Genomic DNA, 12,006 nt, shown 5'->3' with positions numbered 1-12,006 from the left:
TTTTTATATATTCTAACAAAGTCCAGATTGGATTTTAACCTATTTAAAACATGTCATCAAAATTCTAAAATCAATCTTAATTAGGAAAAATTACTAATGATGTTCCATTATTTATTTTTTTTTCAAAGAGATTCGAAATAGTTTGTTTTTTTATTCTTTTTTTCGGTTGAATGTTGAATTTTAAAGAGTCGAAATATATTTATAAAAATATTTATCTGTTTCTATATATATTTATTGTGAGAAATAATTAAGATGATCAGTGTTTCCACAAATATCATTAACTATTAATAATAACATAGATTTAAAGGTAAATTGAGCAAATTTGCTATTTCTGGCAATTTATTTAAGTGTGTATCAAACTGGTAGCCCTTCGCATTAATCAGTACCCAAGAAGAAGCTCTTGGTTTCAAAAAGGTTGGTGACCCCTGAGCTAGACTCTCCTCATTTACAGCTGGCCTGCCAAAGCGCACACACTCAGTCACTAGTCCTGTGGTGCACTCAGGGTTTGAAATCACAAAACTCATTAATTTTGCCAGCTGGTCAGTGCAATGATTAGGAATAAAAAAAATAAAATCCACTTTACCTTGTTGGTTAATATTCATGGTGTGCACCGGAAGGGCGGGCAAAAGATGGAAGGCATTGTCGACAACACTGTGGATACTTCCTGAATGTTTCAAACCACACATTGCTTGTTCCACTGTTACTTTATCATTAAATTTACCTTTCATGATTTATTTACATGTCACAAAATTTCATACAAATCTAAAAGCTTTTTGGTGCATGTTTTTCATTTTTAATGCAATGTCGAAGCATTAAAGCATATTTCAGAAAAATTACATAGACAAATAAAAGTGGGTTGTGACATAATGACTGATGGAAAACTATTTTTATAAGGTTTTTTTTTTTTTCTATCTCAATATGTGTGAGCTGCGTATTTCAGCTGAGGTTTGCTGCTTGTGTTCATTGTCTAATGCAGGAGACCTGCGGGTAGCCATGGAAACGCTGTTAACGGCAATCGCCATCATTAAGCAGTCCAGAATATACGCAGATAAGCGCTGCCAAGCCCTGGTCACCTCCCTCAAAGACTGCCTGGTGTCCATCCAGGGAGACTCTGGCCACAGGTTTTTCAGCGCCCCAACACAATCACATGACATGAATCACACACAGTCTAATAACCCCTGATTGATTTCCAGCAGGAGTAGCAGTCATTCTGACACCCGGGTACGAGATCGGGAGCGGGAAAGGGAGCGCCACAGAGAGGAGTTGCCGAGTTGGGAAGCAGCCGGAACATCCCGGAGGCACAGGGAACGTTCCCGGAGTCGTGAGAGGGAAAGGGAGCGCTTGCGGGACAGGCACAGGGATCAGAGAGACCGCTACCGCTGACTCGGTAAGATTGTATCGTCACAGCTTCGTGGTCCACTTTCACATCGCAACACTTAAAACGTCACATCCAAGCCAGAGGAGACTCCCTGATGATGCTGTTTGTTAGTATTTCTCTCACAATACCCTTTCACTTCTTTCTTCTTTTAAGACCATGTTGATTGCAGATCTCATTGACAAACTGGTACGCCTACTTTCTGGGGTCTACTCATAATTCGATAACTAATACTAGAACAAGGGCATTTGTTTTTAATCGGCACTACTCTTAAAAAGGAGGAATATTCAACTGGAATTTCAGGATGAAGCTAAAATGCATGTAATTAATTTTAGAATGTTCAACTGTTCATAGTATTAGTATTAGTTTTACAACTCGCTGACCTCTAACAAGGATGGCAAAATCCTTACAAGGTGTCTGATCCTTGAATGGATCAATGGTCAGTGTAGGTTTTTTGCTTTGAAATTTGATTTCATGATTGGAAATTAAAAAACAAAAAAACATTGGATTTCAGTCTTCCCTAGTCTCAAATATTGTCTTTACTACATATTTAATTTTTTAAAGCCTATTGTACAATTTCTTGATTTGATTTGTAAATTAAGTATTTTAAAGCCTAAATATGGCTAAGTAAACAAAAAATATCAATACAGTAGTAGTATTGGCAACGAGAGGAGAGTACTTCTATCAGAGTGCGTGGTTTAGTATTGTTTCTACTGATTGGCTCAGCCTCAGGCAGCATTACTATATTGCATTAAAAGAGTATAAATGTAACTAATGGGTGTTAATGTCTAGAGGGCTTTGATGTTGAAAAATGTATCTTGAAAGTCAAAACATTTTTTATACTCTACTAATAAAATATTTGATTGTTAAATTATCCAAACTTTGTGGAAAATAATTTATCTCGGATCCACTTAACAGCCATAAACGGGGGATGACTATTTAAATTTCATTTTGGGAAAGAAAAAATATTAATTCGGAGGGAAAAAGCGTTTTTCTATTCCAGTGCCAGAGCAATAACAAAATGTAAAAATGCGTAATTTTACATATTTATTTATAAAAAAATTATATCGGCATAAAACTGACCAAAAACTTTTTTATATATATATATTTTGACACCAGAACTGGAAGTTGGTCATCACAAATGAGACCATGGACCGGCCTGTAGGGAAAAAACCAGTTTGACGTATTGTTTGTCCAAAAGATCATGGATCAATATTTATATATATTTTTTTATATATTAACGCGGGATACAGTTAAGGCTATGATTGATTGTTTACTTTGATTAGGACAAAAAACTTTGATTTATTTTCTGTTGCTTTGAATAAATTTAGTGTTCGGAACTTTAAAATCTGCACAGCCGCTGCAATCGAGCGCATGTCTGAGCAGCGGTGTGTGAGTACTGCCACATGTGTGGCGGAAGATTATTTTTTATCAATGTCCGCGTGCAAAAAGTATGTTTCATCCCTACAGGCCAGTCCGTATGCAATCTTGTCTTTAAATAGCAAACTCTGGTGTTGGAAAACATGTTTTTGGTATTTATTTATTTTTTGTTTCTGCCAGCTGTTTATTGAAATTTTTGTTATGATATATAAAATTACATGTTTTTTACGCCTATTGATTGCGCGACCCTGAAAATGAACACTGTTTTTCAGTTACTGTATACTTCAAAATGAAATTCAAATAAACCAATTGTTTTTTGTTTTATTCATGGAATGAACATTTTATTACCAAAACATACACTGACCATCAATAAATGTCCTGCTTTAATTAGAATTTGAATCTAAAAAGGTCTCCATCATATTGTTGACCTTTTTGACATAATACCAAAATCATACCTAATTGATCAACAGCTTGATAGAGGATATTCTTACAGTCCATGGAAGTGGACCCTGAGCCTAGTGTCATCAGCATATCCTGTGAGACTGGAGGTGCCTTTCTGTAATAAATGTATTGATCCATACATATCTCACACACCTGTTACTACCGTTCAGCTCCTTCTTAGAGAACAGCAAGTTATGTAAAAAAATGTAGTAGTGAAACATTTGGACTTAGAAAATTCATGCTTCACCTGTAAAGGTTATACTGCTTTTCAGCTTCATCCTGTATTTAATATCCCTAACTATTTGTGAGTAGTGTACGTCATAAGTTCCTTGAAATTATTTAAATGTAAAAATGCCACCAATGATTAGTTTTGAGAACACTTGTGTAACGTGCTTTCACAAAGTAATCGGACAACTTCAATTTTGGTCACATTTATGTTGCATACTTAAAGTTGTAAGCATGATTTTTCTTTAAAACCAAATAACTAGACCTAATAAAACAAAATATGTATTTAACTTTTTTTGCAATCTTTGCAACGACTTAAAATTTAACTCACCCAGCCGTTTTATCATGTTTACACTTTGCATGGAGTTAAATCCAGTTCATAGGTATCGCACAAATAATGTGAAAAAAATTGATTGATGTCTGAATACTTTCTCTTTATTTTCTGTAATACGTTCTCAAATGTTTTTAGAAAATATACCTTTCCCCCTCTAGGCACTGCTGTCGAAGTGTTCAGGGGAGTTTTCTTTTTAGTTTCTGCACAAACTTGTAAATAGACTTAAAATGTTGAGTCTCTAATTGTTTGTCAACCCTTCATAGAATATGTTGTGTGTATGTTCATTCAGATTCCAATCATACCTGCCAATATTTACATTTGAAAATACCCAAACACCCTGCAGACTACAACGCACCGACGTTTGTGCCGCTCCAACAATGCCCAAGTTTATTGTTTTTTGGTGTGGAAGTAAAACACACACAAATGGGAGGACGGCAGGTCAAAATACAGAAAAAATAGGATTGTTGCCAAGTATGATTAGAATCCTTGCATGTGCAAAGACCTGCAAATGTATATAACATGTCATGTTCATCATTCTTTTGGAATATAAAACATCCCTAAAATGTACCCATGTTTTTTTTTTCTTTCTCAGTTCTAATTACTTTTTGGTTTGCTCTTTAGTAGGGAGTGGCAACCCATAGTTTTACCGAAAACTCATAATTTTGAATGATACTTTTCCACAAAAGAAAATGTAATTGACTTTGATATACAACTGACTTACACAGAAATAAATGTGACATTTACCAGCTTTATTCAGAAAAACAATATTTCAATGTGTATACTGTAGTTAAAGCAACATTCTTGTCATTTGACATCAAAATAAAAATAAGTCATGTCTACACGCCAAACATACATGAAGGAAGCTGTTTGTAATTACTTTTCCAGGGGAGCATAATTCAGCAACTTCTCAATAAGATCCACATGAGAGAGGAGCATCCTTCGACAGCAGTATCTCTTCAAGCCCAGGGCATCTAGAGCATCACTAAATGGGTGGGAAAGAAAAAAAACGTTTACAATCGCTGAGAGCAGCATAATGTTAGCAGCCAACGAACAATACTGGTCTTTCAATCAGCAACTTTATTTAAGCTTGTAGTTGTACAGCTGCAGGAGATGATTTAACTAAATACCTATAAAGTAAAAAAGCATATTCTCAGCTTCTTGAGAGTGCCACTACCACGGTAAGAAAACAAAGAATACATCCAATAAAGGAATAAAACGACAGATTACATTGCCCTCACTGCAAACAAGGCTACCTTACCTTTTTGTGCATGATAAGTGGTGAGAAATTGGCAGACAAAACTTTAATTGGAAAGATGTTTTCAAAAACAAGCATTCAGCATTTACTGGAAAGAAGTAATTTATTTCAAAATGCACACCACACTTTTTAAGTTTATAAGCTGTGTTGTGTAACGGTTCCGTACTTTTTATCTTCAATAAAAAAAAAAAAGGGGGTTGCCGACCCCTGAGCTAAACCTTGAATGTTCTATCAATATGCTTTCATTAAATCAGAATCTTTGTCATTTTAGAGAGTACTACTGTGCAATCTTCTTCATCGCAGTTTCAAATAAGTAAAAAAAAATCTCCCTAAAATGTAAATGTAGCTTCCCTATATAAATAAAACAAGTATCGCAAAGTTAATTTGATCAGAATTGCACAATTGTTACAAGAAATTCTTAAAAACAGTAAGTTTTGTTCATTTCACAGCAACCAAGTGAGTACTATTTTTAGATGCATTTCACAAGTGTTGGAGGCAAATTATAGACTAGACCAGAGGTGTCAAACTCGTATTCATTGAGGGCCTCGGCGGGAGGGTTGTATTAACAGTGAATAACATACAGTATGAATATCAGGTTATTTAATAATTGCCTGCAAATTTTGTTGTGTTGTTCCAACGCAAACAAAAGAAATAAACGCAAGGGTACCAATATTTTTGGCCATGACTATAGGTGTAAAAACTATGTTTTCAAATGAATCGCAATACTCATTTGTAACGATTCTTAATTGATAAAAAAATCAAAAAACATTTTAAAATAAAAAGTGAAACATTTTTTAATATGTCCTGTCCTTACACATTCAAAATGGGCATTTTATTCGTGCAAGAATTACTTGGCGCTTACTATACTTAATACAAATGTATTACACATTATAGAACATTTCAGAATTACGTAATAATGTCTTACCCTTCTGTGTACTCAGCCTGGAGCAGACCAAGGTACATCTCCCACTTGTTACCCACGATCTTTCCACAGGTGAAGCACCGGACTGGGATGATCATTTTTAAGATCCCTGGAAACAAGCACACCTACCCCAACTCAATATATAATTAAAAAGTGGACATGCACAAATATTTATTGAATTACGTGGCAGCTATAACTTGCAATGCAGTATAATTTTATGTTAACTAATGTTAACAGCAACCCGCATGCGGCTCTTTAGTGTTGCCTTAGTGGCTCCCTGGGGCATTTTTAAAAAAGGATTGAAAGTCGAAAAAGATGGGGGAAAATTTTTTGTTTTAGCATGTTGTTTGAGGACAAACATGACGCAAACCTTCCCAATTGTTAAAACGCCCGCTGTTTAATGTGTTTGTGTTAATGCTTCATTGATGAGAGTATTTGGTGAACATCTTTTTGTCCTACTAATTTATCCGGTTCTTGAACTCCCCATAGTGGGGACTGTGATGCAGCAGTTTGTTTACAAGTAAAATCTTCCACTCCTCCTTTGTCTCATTTTGTCCACCAACGGTTTCATGCTGTGCGGGAATGCACAAGGGTGCGCTTTGTTGATGTTATTGACTCGGACTACTAATAAGGCATATTTGGTCAGTGCATGACTGCAAGCTAATTAATGCTAACGTGCTCTTTAGGCTAACTGTATGTACATATTGCATCGTTATGCCTCATTTGTAGGTATATGTGAGCTCATTTAAAGGCCTACTGAAATGAGATTTTCTTATTTAAACGGGGATAGCAGGTCCATTCTTTGTGTCATACTTGATCATTTCGCGATATTGCCATATTTTTGCTGAAAGTATTTAGTAGAGAACATCAACAATAAAGTTCGCAACTTTTGGTCGCTGATAAAAAAGCCTTCTGTGTACCGGAATTAGCAGACGTTGCGCGCGTGACGTCACTGGTTTTAGAGCTCACATCGTTTACAATCATATCCACCAGCTGATAGAGCGATTCGGACCAAGAAAGCGACAATTTCCCCATTAATTTGAGCGAGGATGAAAGATTCGTGGATGAGGATAGTGAGAGTGAAGGACTAGAAAAAGAAAAAAAAAAAAGACGGGGGCAGTGGGAGTGATTTAGATGTTAGACACATTTACTAAGATAATTCTGGAAAATCCCTTATCTGCTTATTGTGTTACTAGTGTTTTAGTGAGATTATATAGTCATACCTTAAAGTCGGAGGGGTGTGGTGACCGCTAGTGTCTCTGAGGGAAGCCATGGAGGAGCCAAGAAAGTCGCAGCTGCCTCTTTGACAGGTGCAGGTGGAACGAAACAAGCGGCGCTCATGTTTACGGTAAGAGCCGACCTATTACCACCATTTTCTCACCTAAACCTGCCAGTTGACATGTGGTAGAAAACATGTTCGCTTGACCGCTCTGTGTTAAAGCTCCGCAACAAACAAAGAAACACCGGCTGCAATACACCGCTTTCCACCAACATCTTTCTTCTTTGACTTCTCCATTATTAACTAACAAATTGCAAAAGATTCAGCAACACAGATTTTCAGAATACTGTGTAATTATGTGATAAAAAAACACTACTTTTAGCCGTGATCGGTGCTGGGAGAACATGTCCGTTACCACCGGTGACGTCACGCGCACACATCATCATTCCGTGACGTTTTCAACAGGATACCTCGCGGGAAATTTCAAATTGCAATTTAGTAAACTAAAGCGACCGTATTGGCATGTGTTGCAATGTTAATATTTCATCATTGATATATAAACTATCAGACTGCGTGGTCGGTAGTAGTGGGTTTCAGTAGGCCTTTAATATACATTACTTTTAACCTCTTTGTATATAATTTACTTAAAAAAAATAACTTTGATTTATATCGCGCTTTTCTAGACACTCAAAGCGCTCCCAGAGAAGTGGGAACTTATCATTCATTCACACCTGGTGGTGGTAAGCTACTTCACTAGCCACAGCTACGTTGGGGTAGACTGACTTTTGCATGTCTCATGACATATAATATTGGCTGCATTTCTGATAGTTTTTTGTGTGCCATGTTGTTCCAGACCACAGCAAATATTACCTAGCTTGTCAAAGAGTGTAATAATTATATTAAAAGAAAACAGCCTTAACTTGGACACACACATCTATACCTTTGACCATTGAAAGCCAGTAATTTCCAGCAGTTTCTCACCTTAGTAGCTTCTGATTGACTAATGGTTTCTAATGTTGTAAAAATGTGTAGAATTAATATTACTTTTCAACATTTCTGTCTACTTACATTTGCTTCAGTCTGCGACAGTTGATAGCAGGCTAATATAGACACTTACGTCATGTGTTGCCTTCATTATAAGACTTTTAATTTTCTACAGCAGACAGATTTGTTTTTTTGTAATTTTGTTCAAATATGACTCTTTCAACGTTTTGGGTTGCCGAGCCTGTCTTACAGCGTGTCGCTAACAACAACCCACGCTGTTGTTAGCACGAACGCTGCAACGCCGGCTTTATCTCTACCAACTTCAATAATGACTACTAATACTCCTAAACATATTTCTAAATAAAATATAAACCTTTACTCAACTCACCCTCAGCGGTTTAGTTGCTCTCCTCCAAATAAAAGACAAGAAAAGTCAGGATGTACGATTAGCTGTTCGGACTTCAAGAAAGGAAGCTTGTGTCACGTGACCAGAAACTTCCGGCGTGGACCTTCAGAATAAAATGTTTTATTTTTATGATATATTCTATTATTGATACCTAATGATGAATTCATTTGTTAAAACAAAAACCTGTAATGTGAACTTTTTTCACTATCACCCTCACCGGTTCAGTTGCTCTCCGCCAAATACATGACAAGATAAGACAGGTTATATCAGTGGTTCGCAACCTTTTTTCAGTGATGTACCCCCCGTGAACATTTTTTTAAATCAAGTACCCCCTAAACAGAGCAAAGCATTTTTGGTTGAAAAAAAAAAGATAAAGATGTAAAATACAGCACCATGTCATCAGTTTCTGATTTATTAAATTGTATAACAGTGCAAAATATTGCTCATTTGTAGTGGTCTTTCTTGAACTATTTGGAAAAAAAGATATGAAAATAAGTAAAAACTTGTTGAAAAATAAACAAGTGATTCAATTATAAAGATTTCTACACATAGAAGTAATCATCAACTTAAAGTGCCCTCTTTGGGGATTGTAATAGAGATCTATCTGGATTCATCAAAACTTAATTCTAAACATTTCTTTACAACAAAATAAATCTTTGACATCAATATTTATGGAACATGTCCACAAAAAATCTAGCTGTCAACACTGAATATTGCATTGTTGCCTTTCTTTTCACAGTTTATGAACTTACATTCATATTTTGTTGAAGTATTATTTAATAAATGTATTCATAGAGGATTTTTGAATTGTTGCAATTTTTAGAATATTTTAAAAATATATCACCTTCGCCTTGGCATACCTTCAAGTACCCCCATTTGAGAACCACTGTAATATAGATCCATCTGGATTCATGAACTTAATTCTAAACATTTCTTCACAAAAAAAGAAATCTTTAACATAATTTAACACTGAATGTTGCATAGTTGTATTTTTTTTTCAGTTTATGAACTTACATTCATATTTTGTTGAATATATTTATAAAGGATTTTTGAATTTTTGCTATTTTTAGAATTTTTTTTTTTAATCTGACGTACCCCTTGGCATACCTTTAAGTACCCCCATTTGAAAACCACTGGGTTATATGATAAGCTATTCGGACCTCAAGGCAGGGAATTTGTTTTATTTTTAACCACATCACTTGACCGGAAACACTTCCGGCCTGGACCTCCAGAACAAGATATTTTTCATTTTTTTACGATACATTCAATTATTGTTACCTAATGATGAATTCATTTGTTAAAACAAAAACCTGTCAAGTTACATTTTCTCACTATCACCCTCACCAGTTCAGTTGCTCTCCGCCAAATAAATGACAAGAAAAGTACCCCCGTCTTAAATAAGTTGGAAACACGTATTCAAGTGTTACCATTTAGTGGTCAATTGTACGGAATATGTACTGAACTGTGCAATCTACTAATAAAAGTTTCAATCAATCAATTCTTCTAGCTGTAACAATTCATTGTGCTATCGAGTAACAGTCACTTTTTTGCAAGTGTTGAACTAAAAATCGAAGGGTAAAGCGTTGGCGAAGGTGTTCGGCACATCCTATCGTGTACAGACTAATGTACGAAAAGCCGATAAATCACAGATTTTAAAATCTTTTATTGGAGGTGCACGTCAAAACTATTGAGGAAGTCTACCATGAATTGAATAAAGTGGACCCCAACTTAAATCAGTTGAAAAACTGATTTAAGTTGGTTTTCTCCAAGGTTTGTCATAGTCACTGTCACTGACGTCCTACTGGGGTGAGTTTTTCCTTGCCCTTTTGTGGGTTCTGTACTGCGGATGTCGTTGTGGCTTGTGCAGCCCTTTGAGACACTTGTGATTTAGGGCTCTATAAAAAAACATTGATTGATTGATTGATGGGGTGTTACTATTTAGTGGTCAATTGTACAGAATATGTACTGTACTGTGCTATCTACTAATAAAAGTCTCAATCAATCAAAGTCAGAATGTATGATTAGCTATTCGGACTTCAAGGCAGGGAACGTGTTTGTTTTTAACCACATCACGTGACCGAAAACACTTCCGGCCTGGACCTTCAGAATAAACAATGTTTTATTTTTACGATATATTCTATTATTGTTACCTAATGATGAATTCATTTGTTAAAACAAAAACCTGCAAAGTGAAGTTTTTTCACTATCACCCTCACCGGTTCATTTGCTTTCCGGCAAATAAATGACAAGAAAAGTCAGGATGTATGATTAGCTATTCGGACTTCAAGGCAGGGAACGTGTTGGTTTTTAACCACATCACGTGACCGAAAACAGAATAAAATATATATATATATATATTTTTTACGATACTTTCAATTTCTGTTACCTAATGATGAATTCATTTTTTTTAAAGGCCTACTGAAATGAGATTTTCTTATTTAAACGGGGATAGCAGGTCCATTCTATGTGTCATACTTGATCATTTCGCGATATTGCCCTATTTTTGCTGAAAGGATTTAGTAGAGAACATCCACAATAAAGTTCGCAACTTTTGGTCGCTAATAAAAAAGCTTTGCCTTTACCGGAAGTAGCAGACGATGACATCACCGGTGTGAGGGCTCTTCACATCCTCACATTGTTTATAATGGGAGCCTCCAGCAGCAAGAGCTATTCGGACCGAGAAAACGACAATTTCCCCATTGCTTTGAGCGAGGATGAAAGATTCGTGGCTGAGGATATTGATAGCAAAGGACTAGAAAAAAATAAAGTTAAAAAAAAAAGGCGATTCCATTGGGAGCGATTCAGATGTTTTTAGACACATTTACTAGGATAATTCTGGGAAATCCCTTAATTTTTCTATTGTGTTGCTAGTGTTTTAGTGAGTTTAATAGTACCTGATAGTCGGAGGGGTGTGTCCACGGGTGTGTTAACGCCAGTGTCTGAGGGAAGTCACGGCAGCTGCATGGATGGCGGAAGCTCCGCAGATCTCCGGTAAGAGGCGACTTTTTACCACAATTTACTCACCGAAACCTGCCGGTTGACAAGTGGTCGGGATCCATGTCCGCCTGACCGCTCTGATCCATCGTAAAGCTTCACCTCCGGGAATTTTAAACAAGGAAACACTGTGTGTTTGTGTGGCTAAAGGCTAAAGCTTCCCATGTCCATCTTTCTACTTTGACTTCTCCAATATTAATTGAACAAATTGCAAAAGATTCAGCGACACAGATGTCCAGAATACTGTGTAATTGCGCGATGAAAAGAGACGACTTTTAGCCGCAAGTGGTGCTGCGCTAATATGTCCCCTCCAACCCGAGACGTCACATGCACGCGTCATCATTCCGCGACGTTTTCAACAAGAAACTCCGCGGGAAATGAAAAAAATTGCAATTTAGTAAATTAAAAAGGCCGTATATGTTAATATTTCATCATTGATATATAAACTATCAGACTGCGTGGTCGGTAGTA

The 12,006-nt window shown here is 36.2% G+C and overlaps 2 protein-coding genes across 4 annotated transcripts in view; one reads left to right on the top strand and one right to left on the bottom strand.

The window, feature by feature from the left end:
- LOC133542896 (cleavage and polyadenylation specificity factor subunit 7-like) overlaps positions 1-4,607 on the top strand; it is an 18,623-nt gene extending 14,016 nt beyond the window's left edge. Inside the window, exons 7-8 of one of the 2 annotated variants that reach the window (XM_061887148.1) lie at positions 977-1,121; positions 1,197-4,607. In XM_061887148.1, coding sequence (XP_061743132.1) covers positions 977-1,121; positions 1,197-1,383 — 332 coding nt within the window. In that variant the 3' untranslated portion in view covers positions 1,384-4,607. Of the gene's footprint in view, positions 1-976; positions 1,122-1,193 lie in introns of both variants that reach the window. The other variant, XM_061887146.1, reaches the window with a different exon arrangement.
- polr2l (RNA polymerase II, I and III subunit L) lies at positions 4,484-8,642 on the bottom strand. Of its 2 annotated transcripts, none has more exons than XM_061887150.1 (3): positions 8,524-8,642; positions 5,936-6,041; positions 4,484-4,737 (listed from the first exon to the last, which is right to left on the bottom strand). In XM_061887150.1, exons 2-3 carry the CDS (start codon positions 6,028-6,030, stop codon positions 4,629-4,631), a joined length of 204 nt encoding a protein of 67 aa, XP_061743134.1. In that variant the 5' UTR covers positions 6,031-6,041; positions 8,524-8,642; the 3' UTR covers positions 4,484-4,628. The 2 variants fall into 2 exon arrangements, with proteins under 2 accessions (XP_061743134.1, XP_061743135.1); XM_061887151.1 differs by having other exon boundaries at positions 5,936-6,057; positions 8,524-8,637.
- Positions 8,643-12,006: the final 3,364 nt, after the last annotated feature.

Source organism: Nerophis ophidion, linkage group LG25, assembly GCF_033978795.1.
Source record: "Nerophis ophidion isolate RoL-2023_Sa linkage group LG25, RoL_Noph_v1.0, whole genome shotgun sequence".
NCBI lineage: Eukaryota > Metazoa > Chordata > Actinopteri > Syngnathiformes > Syngnathidae > Nerophis > Nerophis ophidion.
This window is presented reverse-complemented; position numbering and strand designations above follow the sequence as displayed.

What these genes read in the sequence shown, in the direction of transcription:
- polr2l (XM_061887150.1), bottom strand. Translation starts at nt 6,030, where the DNA reads ATGATCATCCCAGTCCGGTGCTTCACCTGTGGAAAGATCGTGGGTAAC. An exon ending in CAGGCTGAGTACACAGAAGG is followed by an intron (nt 4,738 to 5,935) that starts GTAAGACATTAT and finishes CCACCCATTTAG; the next exon opens with TGATGCTCTAGATGCCCTGG.